Source organism: Halichoerus grypus, chromosome 5, assembly GCF_964656455.1.
Source record: "Halichoerus grypus chromosome 5, mHalGry1.hap1.1, whole genome shotgun sequence".
NCBI classification, from domain to species: Eukaryota; Metazoa; Chordata; class Mammalia; order Carnivora; family Phocidae; genus Halichoerus; species Halichoerus grypus.
In genome coordinates, this window is record NC_135716.1 from 19,416,942 (window position 1) to 19,441,655 (window position 24,714).

The 24,714-nt window shown below is 41.8% G+C and overlaps 1 protein-coding gene across 4 annotated transcripts in view; it reads right to left on the reverse strand.

Moving 5' to 3' along the window:
• Positions 1-24,714, reverse strand: part of COL14A1 (collagen type XIV alpha 1 chain) — a 210,344-nt gene that overhangs the window by 19,768 nt on the left and 165,862 nt on the right. For all 4 annotated transcript variants that reach the window (XM_078072060.1, XM_078072058.1, XM_078072057.1 and 1 more), the window contains 5 exons: positions 15,313-15,366; positions 14,785-14,856; positions 6,344-6,379; positions 5,267-5,333; positions 2,236-2,424 (listed from right to left, as the gene is read on the reverse strand). In XM_078072060.1, the coding sequence (XP_077928186.1) occupies positions 2,236-2,424; positions 5,267-5,333; positions 6,344-6,379; positions 14,785-14,856; positions 15,313-15,366 (418 nt within the window). The remainder of the gene's footprint in view (positions 1-2,235; positions 2,425-5,266; positions 5,334-6,343; positions 6,380-14,784; positions 14,857-15,312; positions 15,367-24,714) is intronic.

The window sequence follows — 24,714 nt, forward strand, 5'->3', positions numbered from 1 at the left end:
TGATAATCATATTTTATATAGCAACAACAACCCCACAACCTCTGGTTTTTATTTCTAGTCCTAACATTGGCTGATTTCAAGACTGTTTGGGCCTCATTATCTTCATATGCTCTCTTTTACACAAAATGAGGGTGAGGAGAAAAGATGGCTGAAGTGTCTTCAGTTTTAAAATTCTATTGTTTGATTTAGTGGAAATGTAGATATTTCTCTCTCTCAATACTTCCTGGGTATTTGGACCACAAGATCAAACAAACAAACAAAAAATCATTGTCTTCCTTGCAGCAACAAATCCCAACTGCAACAGGATTGAAATACTTTGCTAGGAATGAAAAGTCCCTTGAGCCTTGACCTATAAACCCTGACCTTAAATGCAAAACCATGACCATGCATTGGCGATCATCTAAAAATCACTTTCCCTCATGTTCAGAGGGCATGTCTCACTTTCTGTCACACTGTCACTCTCCATGTATTTGCAGGACAGGATTTTGCTTTGTCTACTACACTCATGTCAATATACATGTATATCGACATATGTAGGTCAGAAAATTATATCATGGAAAATCATATTTCAAAGGCTGTCTGGGCCATTGTTTGAGAACTCCTGGAAGATTTTCCTATGGTCGAAGCATTCAATTCCTCTTGAGGAGCAGGGAAGACTCAGTCTGGCAAGAACAAGAATAGGACTTCCAAAAAAAACAAACACAACTTGTGACTTGCTGAGAGTGACTCAGGCACTGGCCCTGTGCCCCCCGTGTCACAGGTGATCCATCACCAACACCGTCGGAGGATGCCCGGCGGCCAGATCTTCTGAGTGCTGTGAGGGAAACATGCCTTTCTCTACATCAGCTGATTTCATGTCCTGGCATGGGAAAAACCTTCAGAAAGGAAAACCAGGGCTGGGGTGCTAAGAGAGCAACAACTACTGAGGGAGGACCTATCATGTGCAATGCGGTTCAGAACTGATGCTGCTCTTGGCAATCGAGCTGTTCACCTCCCCCTGATGAGTGCTAAAATGCATGGGAAAGACAATGCATCCGGGGTCCTGGGGATGGAGCCACTGTGTGGTCTGGGGCAATCAATGAAAATGTCATTCCTGAAACAGAAGTGCAGCTGAGCCTTGCACTAAGAGTAAGAACACACCTAAGATAGGGAAAGCAAAGGACATTTCCAAAGCGGGGAACAAGGCATATGAAAGCACAGAGGCAGAAAGCCCTGTTGGTACAGATCAAGAATAAACATGAAGTACTAACTTTGGAATCTGCATGTCACATCTCCAATGTGATAAAAGGAACATATCCTACCCGGCTCACAAAAGTAACAGGATTCACATGGCAAATAGGTAACAGCTTTTCCCCAGATCTACATTCTAGAACATGGTGTCTTAGAAAATACTTTTAATCAGTTGTCTTATTTCCCATCACTTTCTTTGTGGTTCATATGTAACCCTAATTTCCCACATCTCTTTAATCTAGAGGGGGAGATCTAGGTCAATTATAGAACTGAATGAAATTCAATCAAAGTCTTATTATTGTATTATACAACACTGCTAAGACCTGTAGGGGAAAACAGAAAAGGCTAAGTGGGATTTCTGTTTTCAAGAAACTTTGGTAGAAAAGACAAAACATTGGCCCGTGAAACTAATAAATAAAATGCTGCCTTATATTATAGGAAGATGAACCACAACCAGTATTTTCACTTGAAGTTTATAGCTGGCATGGTCTACATAGGCATATGTAAATCATTTGTCGATAGGACCCATGACTCACCTGAGGGCTGCCACCAACTGTTGCCCACTGTGGGCACTGCATAAAAAAAGCATCTGACCTCGGAAGTGAGCTCTCAGCTTACCATGACATATGTGTGATGCCACATCTGTCCAGAGGAGGGCATCATTTTCTAATTCTTCCACGTGGAAAGGGCACCTGTTCTTAATTCCTCCATCTAGAGGGGACACCTTCCTCTCATTAGCTCAAAAGCCTCTGAGAGGTGAGTTGGGGGTCCTGATCCTCCTTTTTCATACGAGTAGATATGGCTCTTGATGAAATACTTTGTAGATTACTCAACTTACTCACTGGGGAATCTTGGGGAAAAATAAATAAGCTGGAAAAGAGATGGGGTGGTGGTAATGAACATTCATTATTTTGGACATCATCATTGTATAAGCACCACTGTTTACACCATGCTTCACTGCACACACCTCAGTGGTGTTCCAATGGGAGAGGTGGCTCAGCTTACCTCGTTCTCCCGGGGCCCCTGGCATGCCTGCATTTCCTGGGAAGCCTGGGGTCCCTGGGGGTCCTTGTTCACCAGGGTTTCCAGGTGACCCTGGTCTGCCAGGCTCCCCAGGAGGCCCCTGGACGGTCCGGACTGATGAGGACTGGCTGGGAATCTGGTTGAGGATGGCCGTGTACCTGGCCATGTGACCTGAGACACAAAGGGCAGAGACATCCTTCAGTGAACTGTCACACGCAGAAAGGGAAGACCAGCGGTATTATCGGTCAAGGCTCCGAACCATTCCGTTCGACAACCACAAGAGGAAAAGCACACTCTCTGAAATATGTTGATTTCCAACTTAAAAATGATGACATTTTACTTTGGATGATATTAACAGCTGGACCGTATTCAAGGTGCATCTCAAGTGTTTGGAATTCCACAGCTCACATCAGCACCTCAGTAAACATCATGGGCAGAAGTCATAAATTTGGTTTTTGCCCCCAACATTTATCTGACCCCTAAACCCTCACCCAGCTGCCCCTTTTCTCTAGCAACACCCCTCTCCCCAACTTATTTGTCTTTTTTCCAACCCACAAAGCCTGCTCCACCCTCTTGCTCACAAACCCCCAGACAAGTGTTTTGTTTCAATCTGACTCTTCGTTGCCAAGCCTTTTTGCAGGAACCTTTACTTGGGTCCCAGCTGCAGATACTCCCACTAGCTTTATTTATTTTGTTTTAAATCTGGCTCTCCCTCCTATAATCCCTTAACTCAGTTATGCCTGGAAGAACGTATTTTAATAATAAGAAGTATACATTGGTAAAGTGCTTGATATCGTAACACCTTGGTTTTCTGGCAACATCAGAAGATAAGATGTTCCCACATGAGTGAATTTTCTAGATGAAAACCTATCCCTTTTCTAACATACAGATCTAAATAAAGAATAGTAACCATTCTAGAGGGATTATTTCTAAAATATATTCAATGCCTTCTTAAGCATAGGACCATGACCGCAACTGATGACTCGGAGGCCATCTGTAGGCATGTCCACGATTGTCCGAGTGGGGTCGACATTTCCACATCTGCTTTTCCAGGTTCTTCCTTTATCATGTCTCTGGCTATCATCACTTTGGTCTCACAGTTTCCCACGTCACCTTTCCTAGAGTAATTCTTCTGATCAGCTCTGGACTAAAATCCGGATAACTGAGCATGTGAGGAATTATATGCTAACTGATGAATCAAGTTCTGAGGAGAAACCTAAGCAATGGAATAAGGAGCCCAGAGGAACCTGAAGTAGCACGTGGGAAGGTGGCTGAGGTGCCAGCAACAGCCCCTGGGCGGGTTGGGTCTTGCTCATAAAGTTGTGTGCAATCTTTTCTATTTCTTCTCTCCCAGCTGCATCCACAGACAGGGCCTCCCTATTCTACAGGCTTCTTTCAGCTTCCTTGCATCACTCCCTGCTGTCTTCCATTTCCTCGAAGTCATTCACAAGAATCTGAGAATTCCCAAAGGGGAAAGATGCAATTTTGAACTCTCAATTTTTAGGGCATGTCTTAAAATGATCATATATTTATATAAGATTTTTATTCTACAGTGGAATATGACAGCAACTATTGTGAAATCTCCCACATACTGTGGTCAGTGAGTCCTACCTGGATTTAACCCCTAGGCTTCCTTAAAATAATTCCTTGCTCATTTACACTGTATACTTGAAATGAGAAACCTACAAAATAATCCAAGGTACAGGTTAGCTTTAGACGTATTCAATGTTCAATTTAGCTTTTATAATTTATCGTTCAATGTTCAATTTAGCTTTTATAATGTTCAATTTAACTTTTATAATTTATTGTGTTTTTAAAGATCTTGCTTTGGCAATAAACTTAAATAGTTTCATTTAAAACTGGTCAATTCTCTCAGATACACACATTTAATTTGGGCAATATAATATAAATGAAATAAAGTTAAAATATAGGGAGCATTACTGTTATGTCTGACGATGACAGCTTTGTACATGGTTTGCACAATTAATGTCTTAATGAAAACTCTCCCAAGCTGATGTGCACCTTCACTTGATGCCTTCCCAAAGATGAGATCTGGGTTTATCTACTACAGATGGGATTTAGGAACCAGCCATTACACCTTCTTGGACACTTATGGGACTCCCAGACATTCCTGGGTTAAAAAAACGTAACCTTCCAAAGCTAAGACAGCCACTCAGGTAATGAAGGTGGAGTGGTGTGCTACCAGAGTAGGAGACTTGACTACAGAGCTAGGCCAGGGATGGCTGGGTTTGACTATTTCATCTCTACCTGGCCTTAGATCTTTCTGGAATTGAGCAAATTATTGGCAAAGGGCCCATACTAGTAACCCTCTGGTTAGATTACTGAGACAAAATGTCAGTGGGCCTGGGTGAAACGCAAAATGGGTGGGTACGCAAGTGAATGAACACAAACAAGTAACTGGAATACCGTGTTGCTGGAAAGTTCAAGTTTAAAATGAAGACATGGGACACTACATCTGAAAGTAATGATGTACTATGTATTAGCTAATTGAATTTAAATTTACAGAAAAGAAGAATGAAGCCAAGGACCTTGGGCTAACCAAAAGAAAAGGATAAAAAAAAGCAGGTATTGATTTAAATCTAGTGAGTTGATAGAAATCAACACTATGGATCATCTTTTTGAAAGCAGCTTCTGATTCCTTAGTCTGACAACTTTCAAGTGCTGAGTACTTGAGAAAAAAAAATCTATCCATTTGAAGACAAGGAAAGAATAAAAGATCTGATCTGGGCAGCTAAGTTATATCTATGTGGGCCAAAGGAAGGCTCTTGGACAGATGCCACAGAGGCAGCCGGTGTCTGTGACATGGATACAGGACTCGAGGGTGATCTGTAATGACCTCTTACCGGGGATAGTTATGACCATCTGTAAAGCTTACCTATCTGCACCAAGACAAAGTTTTCGCGGTGTTTTCCCGAGCCACTAACTTCTGGGCAAGGCAGATCCCCATTGGGACAAGGAACAGAGAACGACATTGGAACCGTAATGCACTTACTCTGGATGAGCTGTTCGCACACCTGACGTGCCACCGCCCGCACCATGGCTTGAGACTGCAGGTCCCCCTGCGTGAGAAGAAAGCATCCTCTGAGTCTCGGCCACAAGCCCAGCCCCGTGGCCAGACTTCCGCATGCAGATCTGACTCAACCCCCTGCTCCCACCTCGTTGGCTCCCACACCAGATAGGATTGGCCCCCACGGTGCAGAGAAGGAGGAAGCAATTTGACATTCATGGCGCAAGGTTCCTGGGAACCTTCATTAAATGACAAATCAAGTATTTCTAGTCCCAGATTCTAAAAGAATTTCATAGTTTTGACACAAACCCATATATATTGAATACCTCATTTATGGCTCTTTAGAGCTTATAAACGATAACACTTTCTCAGGCAGTGGCTTATTTCATATTAGCACAAACTCCAAGGAAAAATGTTAAACCCATTTGATAAATGAACAGAGTTAAACACGTTGCCCAAGGGTTCACAGAGGTGACTGGATGAGCCCAAAGTCACGGTTGTTTCTACTACAGGCGACAGCACAATTATATGAGCAGCTGCATAATTTCTCAAAAGAGAGAGAAGGTCCTGGAAATAAACTGATTGAAGTTCCCCAGCCAGTTCCTTGACCCTGCGTCTGCCGTTGGCTGCCAATGTCCGCCCATCAGAGAAAACACAAGCCCCTTTCTACTACTTGGCATTTGCATAGAGTTTTTATTTTTCTGAAGCCTTTTTACATCCATTATATAATTTTGTCATCAGATCCACTTTGGAGTTAGCGGAGTTTGATTCTCTCCATTTTATCCTTAAAGAAAGGGGCCCGAGGTCATCCAGCTGAATGGTAGCAGAGAGGCAACTAGAAACCAGCTCTCCTGACTTCTAGCCCACGGGGTGTTTTTCCACCTGACAACATGCCCACAGTCCAGTGGGTTGAGGAGAGGGAGGAGAGAGGGAACGGAATAAGAGCAATGAACAGTCATGGCAGTAACAGTCACGATAGTCGATGGTCATCCAGTCTCAGCCTTATGCAATGAAAGGTGTGCAGCAAGCTGTGCCTGGTGAACAGAGCCAGAGGATACTCACCCTTTCTCCGCGCTCTCCCTTGGCTCCAGGGATACCCTGTAAAAAATTTAAATTGTCAAGTTCCTTGTAACACTGCCTTCAGCTGGCCATAATGAGAGTGCATGTTTTCTTATTTTATTAAGATGGTTTTCCTAGCTCTAGCGATTCTGCAGCAAAAATCGATACACAACAGGAATAAACAAACAGCAAACAGAAGTAACACTTTTAAACATTTTACTCCCCCAGCCTTTTAATACGTAGACAGTATTTTTTCACACGAAATTGAGATCATGCAGCAATACTGCTTTGTGACGTCATATCACCGAATCGGTCATTTATATCTTTCCACCCTAAGCACCGCTCCGTGAATTATACTCTACTGATGCTTCAGGATTTATTTTACAAGCCTCTGCTGAATAGCTAAATTGTTTCCATTTTTAAAAGACTATCTCTCAAAGGAAGTAAACGATCTTCCATCCTAAGGGTTCAGGTAAGAGATGAGATTTGTAGATTCCCATAACTCTGCTTTCTGTCTGCATCACAGCACACAGTTCTTCTCCCCGATTCTCCCTGATAACAGGAACTCATATTAACGCGAATTCTCAGCTGAATTATTATTTTGTTGTGTGGCTTAGCTACTCTTTGAGCCGTAAGAAACTGTATTATTACCGTAAAAATTTTTACTGAAAAAATAATGGAGATTTCAAGTGTTTCTGTAATGAAATTATACTAATAAGCAAAACATGTGTCTTCAGAGCATTTCATCTTTTTGTTTCAACTCTGAAGCAATGTAATAGATCCACTGAACAACATTTTTATGTCTCTACCAAAAGGATAGCAAATAGCCTTTACAGATGGAATTTACCCACATTGTCAGACGGTTCCCCGTTGTTACAATAAACTCAACAAGTCCCAACCAAATATCTTCTCCAGAATCTCTATTCCATTAACAGTCACCTAAATTCAAACTTCTGGTTTCACACCATTGGTGTGCAGGTAAATTGGCTTTCTGGAAAAATAAGATGCCCGGACTTGCAGAGTTTGCTGCTACTGGAGGCATAAATCTATCTACCATGGTTGATTTCAAGCTACAAATGTGCTGTCACTGAAGACAGAGTTGAGAAAGGAAGAGAAGAAGGTACAAGCAGCTTGAGCCCACCACTGGTTGTCTTTTCTCCTCCCTTCCCTTGCATCTCATGTGTCTATTCAACACACACACATTTTCTTGCATTGCAATCTCTCATAGCCTTCTGTTCCATGACCCAGGTGCTACCCTCACTGTCTTACACCAGGGCATTTGAAACTTCCTTCTAATGGACTTCCCTAACTAAAGACCCCCCCTGCTTCTAGTTCATCCCCCACATAACCACGGGTCCTTCCTCAGATACTACCAGCATACAACTTAGAGGGTTCAGTGAGTACTGAGTGACAGCAGCTCTTCCTCTATTCAGAACCACTCAGCGATTCTTAGACCCATGTGACAAAGTTGGTTCTTCAATTCAAAGTCTTTTGTTATCTAGTTCCAACCTCCCTAACTTCTACTCCTCAAAATTACACTTTCGCATCCCCACAGACCTGATCTACTCAGTGTATGAAAACATTTGAAATGTGAGAAAAATATTAAAGTATTTATAAACATAAATCTTATAAATTAGATATCAACAGAAGAAATATTCTAATGCAGTACTTAGTTCCAATATCAGTTATATGACACTGCATTTTTTATTATTGTCCAATGTACTTAGCTACAAGTCAACTCGTGGATTTCTCTTCTCTCTGTGTAGATGGTAAGATCTCTAAAACTGGAAAGCATAACTTATGTTACTTTCTATTTCTAAAACCACCTAGCCTGTTTCCCGCATAACAGAGTGACTCAGACATTCAACTAAGTCCAATATTAAATTGAAATAGTCATTATAAATCTAGGATTGTTGTCTACTTCCTCAGACCTTGAGCTTCCTTTTGTTCTGTCAATAAAGTGAGAAGAAAAATATTAGCTGACTTCAACTAGAAGAATAAATCCACCTTTTAGTTTGCCATAAGATAATTTTTCAAGATTACAAATGAGATCAATAATCAACAACACCCAAGAGAACGTTATTGAAAAATATACACAAACTCATACACAGAATAGTACAACTTTAGTGCTGGGTATATAGGTGTTCACTCTAAATTCTTTGAATTTTGTTTGAAATTTTTCATACTAATATTTTGGGGAAAAACAGATGAGATAGGATCTGTAAGCCACTTAAACTCTCTGAGCTTCTTTGTAAGATCAGGCCATTAAGTTAAATGGTCTCCGGCGTTCCTTACAAGGATAATGTGTTAGCATCTCATAATGTCATTATTTGGAACGGGGTAACACATGGAACAGAATTTATGAAAAATACAAAGCTGGACTTGCCAGGGGAGAATCAACAACTCTACAAAGAAAGCATATCCTCACTACAACCACTCTCAGCGTGTAAGTTCCATAGTCAGTCTGTGTCTAGCTCACAAACTCCTGTTCCCCAGTTCCCAGGACTGTGCTTGGGCCAGAGCAAGTGCTCAAAGATATGTTAACCGAATGAGTGAGTGAATGAATGAATGAATGAATGGCTGAATTTTACTGCAAGTAAAAAGAGTTGATTCCGTTAAAAAGTATCCAAGAGTTGATTCCGTTAAAAAGTATCCAAGAGTTGATTCTGTTAAAAAGTATCCAATCTCCTTTATAAAAACTGTTTGCAAAAGTAAGATTTACAAGGCATTCTTCCCTCGCAATTCTTTTGAGATATAGATGTACTGGTGTCATCCTCCTCATGTCTTAGGCTCCACAAGTGGCCAAATCCCTAAAAATGCAGTAATGTCCCCTTGTAGGTCTAACTGGAGAAAAGAGCTACTTATGTTATCATGAAATCAACCTTTAGTGGAGCCAGCTTTTCAAGCATTGGATGCAAAACAAAACCCAAAAATCAGCAAACAAAAATAAGTAAATATTCTACGTTATTAATATATTCAGAAGCTATTGGTAAATACAAGCAGTTTAACACTGAAGTGCTTTTACCACGTTCCAAGCATTGCTCTTAGTGTATTAACCCATTTAACTCTGTCACAGCCTTATCAGATTAATTCATTATTTAATTCTTATTATTTAAAGACTCCTATAAAATAATCTAATTCATTCTTTCTAACAACCCTAGGAGATGTTATTTCCACTTTATACATAAGAAAACTGATTCACAAAGAGGTTAAATAACTCGCCCATGATCACACAGTGAGAAAATGGGAACTCTGGGACCGGAACCCAATCAGCTGGGCTCCAGAGCCCGTGATCTCCCCAACAAAGTGTGCTTCTAGCAAAGTGAATGAGAACACTATTCAACAATTCTGCCAGCCAATATCTTCAACTCTGTTTCCTAGCTAAACAATAATAAAAAAGCAATCATGAGTCCCTCCAATCTAACCCTAGCAACTCAGAACTCGGTGTTAACCTGAGTCATTTCTTAAAAGCATTTGGTCTCAAATATTTTTATTTCTGAACCAATACACTATTTGACATCTCCATTGCTAGCTATCATTTGTTAAATTGGCTTCCTTGAAACTTAGAAAAAGAAATTAGAGGGTGAACCCAAGTGATAAGGAAAAACACACAGCATCAGCCCCTTCTAGTACATAAGAATGGATGTGTTTAATCCAACCTGAAATTCCTCAAACTCGGCCTCATGATGCTGGTTATTAAGTAGCTACAGGACACAGCCAGGCAGTCTCAGTGAAAGATCCATTTAGTAGAATATCTGTACAGCAAGAAGTTATTTTTTATTCCAACGTCTCTGACATCTTTCCTTTGATTTTTGCAAAGTAAAACAAAAACAAAATAAAAATTCCTGAGCAAAGGAAGGTCCATAACTCCACCAAAGTATGCTTTGAGGGAAAACACATATTCCCTGTCGATGTAGGCAAGAAAAATGGCACATTTTCCTATAATTTTAGGAACCCTTGAAACGTAAAGAAAAGAAACTACAGTAGCTACATTCATAGATTCACAGAATTTTAATGCTGAGGGAAGAGGAATGATCTCATCGTGGTCCAAGTCCCACATATTAAAGATACCTGTTAACATAAATCAAAACATCCTAGCTCGGCTCTAATGGTCTCCCATGTTAGACCATGGAGAAATAATCTCCTAAGAATAATCTTCTAGTACTCCCCTGCACATCAGCCTAACTGGAATGCAAACATAACTTCATTCTTTCTTTCTTTTAACAAAGACCTATAAGAGCCCTCTATGAAACAGAGCTGGAATCTAGGAACAAAAACTTATGAGTACGAGTATGATGACATTTCTGCCCTTGAGGAATGGATCGTTTCAGTGGAGGGCTGGATGTGGTCTCAGCCTGAGGGGGTGAGGGGGGCCTCACACATGAAGTGCACAGTTTTAAAGAGAGACTAGCCAGAATCTCACCAGCTGGAGAAAGGAGGAGAAAACAGCTCAGACAAATGGAAGGATGTCCCGAAGGCTAAACAAGTGTGAAACGGTATGGCATGTGTTGGGGGAGCTCTACATAATTTTAGGTGACTCAACTCCAAACGAAGAGATGGTAGGAGGTCAGCTGGAAGGTAAAGGAAGGGACCATCATGAAGGGCCATGTATACTTGGTTGAATATTTGGGACCCATCCCCTGGTTATAGGGATCCAGTGAGGAGATTCAAGCCAGGGAATGACACATCAAAGATATACAGGAAGGATCACTCAGCAGCTGGGGAATGGACAAGACCAGGGCAAGAGCAAGGGGGCCACTTAGGGCTTCCTGTGATAAACTCTGAGAATCGAAGAGGGGTCAGAATAAAACTGTGACAGTGGCCATGAAGTAAGAGAAAGAGTTGAAAAATACTAAAATGTATAAAAGATGGGGTGCCTTGAGTTTGCTTTATGTCTTACTGCAATCCCCATCAATGCCATCTTCCTGTCTTTGTGGGTGGAAATCACACCCACATTTCAAGATCTAAGTGAAATGCTGCCTCGTTCAGGTGCTATTCTCCCCACCCCATCAACTCAGGTGGTATCCCCCCCTCTGTCTCTCCTCTGCATCTTTCGGTCTCTCCCTCTTTGTCTCTCTGTCTCTCAATGGGGCTTTCATGGCAACTTCGTTGTCTTTCCCTTAAGGCATTTCTCACTTTCTGCCTTTTATTATCCCTACTTATAGAAAAAACATTATTCTCTCTAGATTTGCCATGGATGTGGAAAAATATCTTGGTCACCTTTTGTACCCCTAGGAACCCCTCTCCCCCATGTATCTGGTCCATATTGTGGCTACCCAGTACATCGTTTTAAATGAATGAATTGGGAAACTGACGTCCTGAGGGCCTAGGTAAATTGCTGGAGGGATGTGGCTGCACAGCTAGGTAAGGTCATGGCAGGGCCACATCTAGAACGCAGGCATCCTGACTTCTAATGCGGTGCTCTCTAAATGCTGGAACGGACCCATCTACCCGTGCTGCATGGCCGCTTCTTACATGTGCGTCAGCACCACCTGCTGCGCTGCAGGCGAGGCCCTGCCTGTCGGCCGGACTTAAACCCCAGGTAGGAATTAGGACGGCAGCAGGGGCACCAACACACGCCGCACCCTGGGCAGAGCGCAGGAAAGCGCACGTTCCCGGCACCGCCCTAGGAGGCATGTTGCTATCTTCAGTGGGGCAGTCTGTCTTTCTTGGTCTCTTTCCCTCCTGCCTTCCTAGACAGACATCCACGGGAAATCAGTCAAGGCCCTAACACCAGGACGCCGAGCCTGCCTTACTGGTCACGCCAGACTGGCGGCCAGCAGGCCTCTGGCTGCTCACGTCCCAGAGCGCTCGGAAGTCTGGGCTGGACAGTTTGGAGAACAGATGGCTTTTGAGAGGATCCCCAAAGCCTACAACTGGGGCAACCCCACCCGGTGCCTATACACTACATGGCTCCTGTCTCTGATTAAAATGCCAGTGCCACGGGGCCCCTCATGCCACCAGCAAGGGGCCCTTTCCCGTTGATTTACAATAATTGAAGATAATACTATTAACAAGGGCTTTATTTCTGGGACAAAGTTTATTGGCATTTCGGTGTGCCCCATATTTAGAGTCTATTCGAGAGCTACAACCCGCCAGGTGGATGAGCAGGGTGGGGTTCTACTTACCTAATGTGTTCTGCACCCCTCGTGCACCCCATTTTCTCCCCCTAAGACCTCCCAGCCAGCTCTTCTTTCCCATTCCATTCCTCGTGGCTCAGGATCAACCCAGCTTGGGGTAAGGGAAATTAGTTCTAGGAGGTGTCAGCAACAAGAGTGCAAGGAATGGAAAGGGCGGCTCAGGCACACATACATTAGATCATATTAAAGCAGCTTTTGTTTTTTCTCATTTCACTTCAGGAGGCCTCAGAACTTTTGATGTCCTAAAATCTCTCATGGCTTTCTGAGAAACAGGTTGTGTATGCATGGTCTCTGACACTGCTTTAACCAGCCCCCTCCCCACCCCACCCCCACTGCTCTTGGAGCCCTGCTGAAATATTCTGGAACTCTTGCTCCCAGGAGCACATTTTGGGAAGTTGACCAAAGACTGGTAGGAGAGATGATGTTTTCAAATCACTTTTCTGGTGAGAAATAGCCTTGGGCCAAATGCATAGAGAAGTTTGCAGTAAAAGAATGGTAGAGACAGGAGTGAGTGTGTGTGTGTATGTGCGTGCGTGTTTGCATATGATCACATGTGTGAGTGTAGAGTACGTTTCCATGTGCATGACCATTCTCAGTAATATCATTGTGGATTAAAAAAAAGACGTGTGAAGATAAAGCAATAGAATCTTTTTCTGTGACCCATTATTAGCTGGATTTAAAAAGAGGAGATATAAAACTATTTTGAACAAGGCCATTGTTTTTGGAATGAGTATACCGCTTTGTAAAGTGACTGCTGAGGAGAGCATTCATTCGGGTGTGCAAATAGGGACATGCTGGCTAAAATCTGGAGGCATTTTTTATGTTCCTATCTTGGGAAAGGACTCTGAGATGAAATTTTATTGAAATGAGTTTTGAGAATAAAAAGTAATATGGCTCTCTGGGTGGCGAGAGGGAGAGAGGGGTCTTTCCAAATGTGAACCGATGTTTCTGTTATGTTTTGTTCATTGTGGTAGGCAGAAAAAACACACCCCCAGAGTGTCCATGCCCTCATCCCCAGAACCTGTGAGTATATTACCTTATGTGGCAAAAGGGACTTTGCAAATGTGACTTAGTCAAGCATCTCGAGGTTATCTAGGGACACTATCGAGGATTACCCAGTGGCCCAGATACAATCATAAAGGTCCTTAAAGCAAAGAACCTTTCTGGACTGGGCTCAGAGGGAAATGTGATTATTGAAGAATGGTCAGAGAGATGAAACACTGCTGGCTTTGAAGATGGAAGTGGGCCATGAGCCAAGGAATGTGGGAAGTCTTTGGATGCTAGAGAAGACAAGGAAATAGATTCTCTCCTAGAAGCTCCAGAAAGGAAATGCCAAACCTTGATTTTAACCCAGTGAGACTGTGTCAGACTTCTGACCTGCAGAACTGTAAGTTAATACGTTTGTGTAGTTTTGAGCCACCGAGACTGTAGGAATGTGTTATGGCAGCCATAGAAATTTCATCATTAACCTCTCCTACCCTCACGCTTCAGATTGCATTCTTCCACAAATTCTTCACCTGTTTGCAGTCATACATACACTTACACATCTCAGTTACTTTAGTGTGTGGATACAGGCTCAGTATATCACAGGTAATGTCAGAATGCTGACTAATACCTACACCTAGAAGAAACAACTTGAAAGTAACAGAAGACAACAGATGTTGTCTTTGGAGGCCATTTAATGCAACCACCTTAACTTACAGATGAAGAAACCAACCCAGATGTGCTCATTTCTTTCTCCCCCATCCTATCTCTACCCCTCCCATTGATCACACTTGAACACCCAAAGAGATGAGAAGCACAAAAATGGGAGATAATTAGTTTCATTCACTGGCTTTCACTTAAATTTATTTGCTTACATGTGAGTGTGTGTTTGATGGGAAATCCTGTTTTTCTTGTAGAACTTAGAAAGAAAAATCTATTCCCATCCTTACTTATCCTTGAATTTCTCAACTTCGTATTTTTTTTTTTTTACCCAGGAGACAGGCCTAATTAACACATAGCTTTTATGCCCAATCCCTGTAAAGATGACATTGGATTTACTTAGATGAATACAGAATAACAAACAATGGAAATATAATATGTAAACAGAATCATAGCTGATTATTCCCTATTGGGGTCATTTGTCTCTAGCCATGATATACGTACAGCCTGATCTCAATCTTTCCCCCAGGAGTTTCTCTGGTTTCCTTTATGGATGCCACAGAGTCCAGTAAGGAATAAACATTTTTGTTCAACAGAGATGCTGGTAAATTTAAACACACAATTAAGCGAAAGATGACTGGCTACTGCTGTAATACTCACAGGTGGCCCCAGGGCTCCTTGAGGTCCCATGCTTCCTGTGATCCCTGGGACTCCAGGGTTTCCGGGAATGCCCTAAATAGAGAGACAGGAAAATGGAGCAAACGTGAGTACTCATACATTCTCATCGAAGACAGCCAGCTCTCAAGAAGGAGTAACAAACACACACAGTGATAGCTTCCCTCCCTCTCAACACCAAGACTTCAGGATCCGTTGCTCATTCCTGTTCCCAACTACCAAAAAAGGAGGGGAGACATTTTTTAGTAGTCATGTTATCAGTCAGGTGCAGTTCTTTCAAACTCAAGCCTTACCTATGTTCAATAAAAACTAGATCAATGCAGGGGATCGTATGGGCAAAGTGGCTCTGATAGAATGATCAAGCCACATGGATATAGTAGGGAGAACATTGCACCAAAGAGTGAGTTGTTACCCTAGAGCAAAAATGGCTGCCCAGGTGAAAAGTTGAGCAAAAGAAAATTTCTCAAAAGAAATGAAATGCTTTAAATCCTAGTAGTTTGTGGAAATACTTACAATTGGCCCTGGTGGTCCTGGAGGGCCAGAGGATCCATCCTTTCCAGGAAAGCCCTGGAGAAAAGAAACACAATGTGTCAACTATGCATTTGCTTTATATGGTTTTCAGAATAGATGTGCCTAATCCCATTTAATATTTGGGGGGCAAATCCTGTGGCTTCCGCTGGACTTCTAAGGATTCACTGCTTTTAAACGCTTCATGAGAACTGTTCTTGGCAAGACTTTTGTGTCTGTTGGCTCTATGAAATTGTCCAGCACAAGAATTTTAGGTCTAAGACATGCCACTTACAAACTAAACAGGAACTTGTTTCCAGAAAGTGCTTTTTTTTTTTTTTTCATTAAACCAAGCATAGCAAATGAAAAAGGAGATGAAGTCTTGGTAATTAATCAGACAAAAAGACAAAAAGATGAGTTAGTCTTTCATGACCTGGGGTCAGCGAGAGTTTGGGGCAAGGACTACCTATCAAAGAAACCTACATTACAAATTACTACAAGATCTGAAACTGCAACTCTTCAGGAGCAGCCTGCAGGAGACTATGGGGGGGGGGGCGGGTTTCCTGTTGCAATGATACAGTTTTGACTGCTGGGCAAGCTTGTTCAAAGTGTGTCACCGCCGGCTTACAAATGAGTAGATGTTGGCTTCCCATTCCACGTTGGAAGAGTTTAAGGCAGAAAGCAAATTATGTTCTTTTGAAAAATATCTTCCTAAATTATTGAATGTGGGTATATATGTAAAAATATAACAGCCGGAATGAGCTACTCTTAAATGGTTGTAGTTCTTAATTGTGGATGCCGGTCTTTCCAAAGTAGTTAAAAATATGAATGAGGTTGTTCAATTTGAATTTTATAAGAAGTTAGTAAAATATGGATCAAAACATCATCTTCTACTCCATGGAGAAGTGAACTTTTTGTCTTGAGATTTGTCTTTTTTTTGGAATAACCCACTTCCATCTCAAACCAAATCAAACCAAGTCAAACCAACCCCTCTTTGCTCACTCGCTGCCTCCCCCAATTCCCTTTCTGAAACTCATGATAGTTTTCCAGTGAGCTGTTTTTCCACTTGTCTTGTCCATGAAAATCATCTTCTTATGGCTCCCCATCCACATTCACATTATGTCTCCCTACCTCAGGGTGTCAAATAAAAGAGTAAAGATGAGGCTGGAAGAAAGGAAATGGTGTGTGAATGGGGAGAAAGGAACATAAGGGGGCATGAAGAGGGGGTGGGATAAGTGTGTAGGAACAGCACTGGGCAGCAAGGCCCTCTCCTGCATGCTCTCCAACTGTAATACTGACAAGTCTGAAAACCAGATAAGGCTGACAATTCTAGAGCTCACCAGTATTTGTGATTTTCCTTTTCTGCCCCTGGCACAGTGTGAGGCAAAATTCCTAGCCTCCTGTTCCAGCAATCATGTTGGAGCCACAGGGCTGAATTCTGGCCAATGGAAAGGGGCCAGTTCCAGTTCTGGCTTATGAAAATTTCCTGTGGGTAATCCTCCACTTTCTTTTCACCTTTTGTAGCAACTTCAGAGCCCATGTGTTGAAGATTAAAGTCTCCCACGATGGAGAGACCCCAAGTTTCTCAATGACCATATAGAGCAGAGACTAGACCTCCCCACTCCTCTCTCTGTCCCGTTGACAGCATCGGGTTGTGAACCAACAACAGACTTTATTTTATTTTACTGCATTAAACCATTGAGATTTTAGGATGGTTTGTTATAGCATTTATCCTATACTAATATACAAGCTAGTTGTTTGGGTTTTTTTTTACTAACACTTCTGTTTTATCATTTCAGATATTCAGTCAAAAATACACTAAGTCAGGGGCGCCTGGGTGGCTCAGTCGTTAAGCGTCTGTCTTCGGCTCAGGTCATGATCCCAGGGTCCTGGGATCGAGCCCCACATCGGGCTCCCTGCTCCGCGGGCAGCCTGCTTCTCCCTCTCCCACTCCCCCTGCTTGTGTTCCCTCTCTCGCTGTGTCTCTCCCTGTCAAATAAATAAAAAATCTTTAAAAAAAAAAAATACACTAAGTCAGGGGGCGCCTAGCTGGCTCAGTCAGGAGAGCATGTGACTCTTGATCCTGGGGTCATGAGTTCAAGCCCCACGTTGGACATAGAGCTTACTTAAAAAAAAAAAGTCAGAAGACTGCAGTAATAGACCCTGATATAGATTAAGTTACACACACACACACACATACACACACACACACCTTTTCTTGGATTTGCTAACTAAACAGCAAAAATTAATGCTGACATAGTCTGAAAGAAATCATTTTGCATGTTGTTTAAATATAACATGTCTGGGGGCGCCTGGGTGGCTCAGTTGGTTAAGCGACTGCCTTCGGCTCAGGTCATGATCCTGGAGTCCCTGGATCGAGTCCCGCATCAGGCTCCCTGCTCAGCAGGGAGTCTGCTTCTCCCTCTGACCCTCCCCCCTCTCATGTGCTCTATCTCTCAGTCTCTCTCTCTCAAATAAATAAATAAAATCTTTAAAAAAATAAAATAAATAAATAAATATAACATGTCTGGGAAGAGGCCATAAAAAATCAGAACACGTGAGAGATGAACAGGACCTGAGAACTCCTCCAGTTCAATCCCTTCATGTTGTAAGTGAGGAAAGTTGGGGCCAAAAGAGGTTAGGAGACCTTACCATTAAAAAAAAAAAAAAAGGAATTAAAAACATTTTTTCAAAAGGAATTTAAAAATCTATTATTTCCTCAATAAAGTTCACATAAGAAAAAAATGGACTCTGGGTACATAGTCAATAATTTAAGAAGATGTTTGAAAAAGGACATTTTTTGGCTTCCTGCCCTAGAAGTCTTCCAGCAGTGGATGGGGAGGACACACGCACCCATGTGGGCCCCCACACGACACACGGCCAACACGACGCCCGGCAATCAGCACTGCAGCACAAGGCCTGCCCCGAAACCCAGAGGCAAACTGATTTACAGAGGGAGGCGAGCCATGGCATATTTTCTTAAGAGAACACTGCGTTATTCCAAGGAAGGTCTGCGGGAAAGAACGCATGTACACCCCCCTCCCGATCACGTGGAAGGAGATGATAAAGCCGTGATCTGTCGGGGCTCTCCTCCACGGGGCACTAAAGGATGTTCTTGTGAACCGTTCTGCGTTCACCTGATTTCTAGACCCCACGTGTGACTCATCTGGAAGGGAAGACAGAGAAATGCTCTTACATAACAGGAGCTAAACTTGGTGGAGGTGCCAGGGCTTTAGTGTGACCGAAAGAGGATACTAGACAAGATGTTTGTTCACTTCGTGTTCTTCTACCTACCAGAAGCTGAGAAGGCAGAAATTATGTTTTATTCTTTGTTCCATTCCTAATATTTTCCTAGCACATAGCTGGTGCAAAATAGGTACTAACAAAATGTTTAATTTGAACAAAATTGAGGCTCCTGGAAGAAGTGCTCTGATTATCATGTTGACTGAATAAGTATTAGTCTCGGGTATAATCATTCTGGAAATATATAGGGCAGGGAGGAAATGCCATGTCATCTGTCCTTGCTCCTGAGCCCTCCATGAGCACAGAGGAAAGGCATCAGGAGTCATGTACCCTCAGAAGCTGAAATTTCATTTCAGTGAGTATCTTAAGGGTAGTTTCCTAGAAGCAGACCTGGATGTTATGCCTTTGATTTATAGAGGGACTGTTTTTGGGAGAAACCAGCCACGTAGTGAAGGAAGCAGGAGAGGGCAGGGAAAGAGGCATGAGAATTGGCTTTTGCTGAAGTCTGGCCATCAGCTTATCCCACGGAGAGAGCTGGAGTGTGAGTTACACCCCAGAGTTGACCTATGGTAAGGTTTTATTCACCCATATCAGTTAGTCATGGACTGGGGCCAACGTGGCATTTCCAAGGGCAATTCTCTGTGGAAGGGCCAATTCTGAATCGTTAGCAGTCAGCATCCATAGGTTGCTGGAAGGGAGGTGGGTGGAGGAATGGGTCATCTGGGTGATGGGCACTGAGGAGGGCACGTGATGTGATGAGCATTGGGTGTTATACGCAACTGATAAATTATTGAACACTACATCTGAAACTAATGATGTACTATGTGTTGGCTAATTGAATTTAAATACAAGAAGAAAGGCATGCTTAAGGTTACTGTGAGTTACCCGTTTCCCTGATTGCAAATTAAAATATACTTGTTCCACATTGTTATAACTAAAAGGATGTTACTCTTAATACCATTTTAGAAACATCATCAAACCCATTTTCCCAAAGTTTCTTCCTAACCCTAGAAAATAAAAACTTCACATTTTTCATCATGTAAAGAGTTTTACATTTTAACTTTTTAATCACACGAGTAAATTTACTGTTGAAAGATTTTTAGTTGTAAGACACACATTGGTCACATTAGAAAAGTATTTGCAAAGCTACTCTATACTGTGCATTCTGGTAGGATTTGGATAGCTGATGGTGAACAAGACAGTCTTTCCAAGGAGTTTCCAGTTTTGAGCAAAGCCAATAATCGAAAGAAAATGACAGAGTGCTATGATGATGGACAAGAGAGTTCCAAGAGAACATGTAGGAAGAATAGCTCATCTTGGCATGGGATGGGAGAGAGGGCTTCACCGGAGAGATGTTTAAATCAGGGGACCCAGGATGACTGGGCCATCACATGAGTCTCCCTGCTCATGGGCCACTGTGGCCCCATGTTATAGCCCATCCTTGCAAGCTAGGCAACGTTTAACCAGGGCTCAGATCCCCCTTCACACCTCTTCACCTCAGGGTGAGGAGCGAGGGCAGCGGGTTTTTATACAAAAGCAATAAACTTGGTGAAAAGAAAAACTCTGTAAAATGTCTGCATGTTATAAGGTGAAATAAATGGCAAATTCTAGCATTGTGATTCAGCTTAATTTTTTTTTTTTTAAAGATTTTGTTTATTTATTTGACAGAGAGAGACACAGCGAGAGAGGGAACACAAGCAGGGGGAGTGAGAAAGGGAGAAGCAGGCTTCCCGCGGAGCAGGGAGCCCGATGCGGGGCTCAATCCCAGGACCCTGGGATCATGACCTGAGCCGAAGGCAGACGCTTAACAACTGAGCCACTCGCCCCTCAGCTTAATTTTAATCAAAGCTCACTGAATGAATGGTCTTCAACCCTTATCAGCTAAAAATGTGTTTCATTTCCCAGGACATTTCTATATCTATAAATTTTCCACTTCATATTAACTAACCAATCTGAGAAGATGTGGTTGTGGATTAAGCACCCTCATAAAAAGTGGAAACCCCAAGTAAGCAACAAAGAACAAATAGCAGGGAATAGAAGATTAAGTGATAAGCATAATGTAGACATTCACTTAAGCCGACAAATATAGTTTTCAAGTGCTTGAAGTCAGCCACCCACAAACAGGCATGTTTTATAACATGAATAGCTCCAGGCATTTTTCTTTTTCTGAGATTCCCACCTCAAAATATTAACATGCACCCACAGCCCACATCAAAAATAAGTTTTGCTCTAAAAACTTGAAAGGATTTTTACAATTTGTTTTTGAAAAGAGATGGCTATGAGTAAGTTACTAAGTTATGGTTGGCTATGATTTATCAGCAAAGGGAAATCAGCCCTAACATTTGTTTTAAAATCACTGATATTTGAATGAATACTAAATTTACCTATGGCTGAAACTGGCAAAGTGTACTGTTTTATAGACATTTAATTAACCATTCTTTAATGTCCATTTTGCAGTTTCCCTTACCCTGCCGTGGCGCATATATATATGTATGTATTGAGGTGGCAGGCATTTCCTGTAGGGTCTTAAAAACTTTGTAGTTTCTAAGTTCTCTGTCTATGGCATTTAAAGGCTGAAACCGATGTGCCCACAAAGAATGTCGTAATTAAAATTAAAGTCAGAAGTTAGAATATTTATGTTTATGTGGCTATCCCATAGCACTCAGAACTCGTGACTCAATCCTGATACACACCACCCATGCCCTTTTTTGAAGCCTGGAATGGTGAGTCACAGATATTAACCCTAAGATTCTGAACATGCCAATGGTTAAGGTCCTCTGACTTACACCACACTCTCAGGTATAGTGAGATCTGTCAATAGCTGGCATCCGCTGAGTTTGTTTAGAGGAAGCAAACCCAAGCAGTGAGGGTTAGAGAAACACTTGAAGAAACTCCTGCTGCATGATTTCTACCCTGTGGCATGGGTCCGGACTGCTGTGAGCACCAGCAGACATACCAGCATGGCGGTCAGCCATAAGAAGGAAGGCAAAGGATTAAGACCAACCACCAGATTAAGAGCCAGGCCCCAAAAAGCCACAGACTCTGTAAATACTGGCCCAGCCTAGATATCCAAGATCAGTCCTTATGTGTGGTACCATGTTGAGCCACCCTGGAGAATTTTCAGACACACACACACAGTACCTATGTGTGCGTATAAATATATATATAAACATGTGCACATATTTACATACATATGCACAACACACTTCTTATGTTCACATATGCATATATTACATATATAATTTAAATGTATAGATAGAGAGAAATGCAAACATAGTTTTAGTAACCTGAAGTGACGACTTGGGTGAATTGAAACAGCAGGAAAATTCTGTGCAAACAATTATTTAGACATACAATAGGCCTAACCCACTGTACCATCCAGTGAATCTAACACCTAGCTGATTATCAGAACCATTAAGCTTCTTAGAACGATAAATTCCAAAGTCATACCCAAGACCTTGTGTATTTGAATCTCTGAGGTTGAAGCCCGGGAATCGGTTGTTTAAAAATACAGCAAAACTTGAAACGACCTGATCCCTTACGTTGAGGAAGTGCTGGTTTGCAAATATAAAGCCTCTGGCCTGACCCTGAAGGATGGCCCTGGAACCGGAGTGCAAGGCAGATATCACCTGCACCCTATGCTCCCACAGGAGTATCTGCAAACTGGTTACAACGTATGACAAATTCCCCAAGGAACTGTTCTCAAGTGTGCCCAGATGTGCCACCATGCAAATAAACGTGAAAAGTAATCGAAACATATTCCTAGGTGTGAATTATCAACTTCGACTTCACCAAGAAAGTAGCCCAAACTGGGTTCTTCCAGCCCTGAAATTCTAGACGAGGTATCTTCTGTCCTGTTTAATTAAATATCTCGAATGGAAGACTTTCCTACATGAGCAAAATCTCCCAGTGACCTTTATGAGACAGAATTTTGTGGAAAGAAAGAGCTCAGTGTTGGAGGCAGAGAGATGGATTATAATCCTGGCTCCAACACTTCCTAGCTGAATGGCATTGTTCAAGTGCTTCCATTTTTTTAAGCTTCAGATTCTTCATCTGTAAAATGGATTAACAGTGCCTGGCATTTGTGGTTATTCTGAGGTTTATAGAACATAACATCGTAAAGCACATGCACTTAGTCAATAATTAGTAATAGTGATGCCTGCTATTTTCATTCAAATAAGCTGCAAAGTTCCAACTGCATATACTATCATCACTGTGGTTGATTTATAAAAACCCATCTAGACTCACATGAAAGAAAATCAAATCATCCTCTCCACTAGCTTTGTGCTGGCTTTTTACATTTCCTCTTCTGAATGAGGAATATCCTCAAGGGGGATATTATCTTGAATCTTCGTATTTAACAAAATATTCCTTAGATGAATCTCTCATCATCACTTAACATTTATGACAGGAATTAAATCCAGATAACTGACTCAAGTTCCATTTCTCAAGGATATTTTAAGTCCAACTCACTTCGATGAAATGGGACATTCATCACAAAAATGGTCTTTGTATACATTGAACCCACATCAAAAGGAAGCATGTTCCAAGTGTCCTTTCAGCATGGAATCCAAGAAAGTTAAACAACAGCAACAAACCACTTGTTTTTTCTTCAGATTCTTTTTTTTTATAGTTTAAAATCTTCTAAGCCATCTTAATACATCAAGCACAGGCATTATAAAATATTATACTGTCCTGACTTAGTAGGTTTACATTGAAAACCGTGTACTAAGACTAGCTAAAATTAATTTTTTATATAGAAATTCTTTATATGAATTAATTCCCACAGCAACTCTACGGAGTCAAATATTTTTTCTACTTCACAGATGAGTAAAGTGAGGCTTGGAAATAGTAAGTAACTGGTCCAATGTCATTGTGGTAAGGGTTCAAACTCAGGCCTGGGTAACAGCCCAAATCTATCATATTCACCACTGGCCCATCCTGCTTCTCATAACCTTGCAAGTTCAGCAGAATTCATATGCAGATTTTTTTTTTTTAACTATTTCATCTTTTACAGCTGAGAAAGGGAGGCTGTGGTTATGGCATGAAAATGTAGGGAACAGTAACCTGGGGCAAAGGAACCATTCCAAATTCAGTTTACTTGGAATTTAAAAATGAATACCCTCCATACAATGGAGGAATTACTATCTTCCAGGAGCCATAAAAGATCTATCTCCTTGTCGTTTTTATTTCTTGTCTCTCTGCCTTTTTTATCTAACCATATGAAGAATTGGAAAATAAAAATAATTTTTACAGTTTCTATTTGGAGCGTTTGACAGAAAGCTCGAGGTCTTGGACGTAAGTGAACCTCAGAACTGGAAAAGAGGTTGTGTTTTCTTTGTTTTCCTCCCTTTTCAGTTCTTTCTTCTTCTATTCATCATCCATGTCTTGCCTGTTCCCCCTAGTTTCACTAAGGACCATCTGATGTCTAGGGTCGGGGCTGACAGACCCACCCTTCATCAGAGGAGCTCAAAGATCACAGGAAGGCCCTGGGGTCACAGACACCAAGGAAAGAAGAGGGAAGAACAAGAGGGAAGTGGCAAGACATACAGTGAAAAAGAAAGAGGAATCCCGAATGCTGTTGGCCGGAATGGCTGGGAATGAAGGTGACTACACTCAACTGTTGAATCTGGACTTATGCTGTTGCTTTCTATTTCTATTTACTTCTTAATTTTTTTTTATTTTTTGAATATACAATTTCTTCTCAGCTTTATTGAGACATAATTGACATAGGACCTGTGTAAGTTTAAGGTGCCAACATGCTGATTTGATACATTTATATATCGCCAAATGATCGCCACCATAATCTCAGCTACCACCTCCATCCCATCACATGGTGACCATTTCTTGTTTGTGGCATGAACATTTGAGACCTCCTCTCTTAGCCCTTGTTGCCTTTTAAAATGTGGTCCTGCACTGTGCTCCATCACTTGCCAGCAGGAGGCCAAGACCTGTTCAGTGAAGAAGTCCAACTTTTGCTGGACGTGCTTATGGCCCCAGGCCCAGTGCCCAGTATGAGTTGCCTCGAAGAGTCAGATTCCCCATGGGAAAAGCCAGAATAAGTCAGAAAACATCAGAAAATATATTCCCTGTTTAAAGAGGAGATGTTTAATCTTCTCCTTTTTATTTTTGCTAAGCTCTCCTTCCTTCCAGGCCAAATTAAGG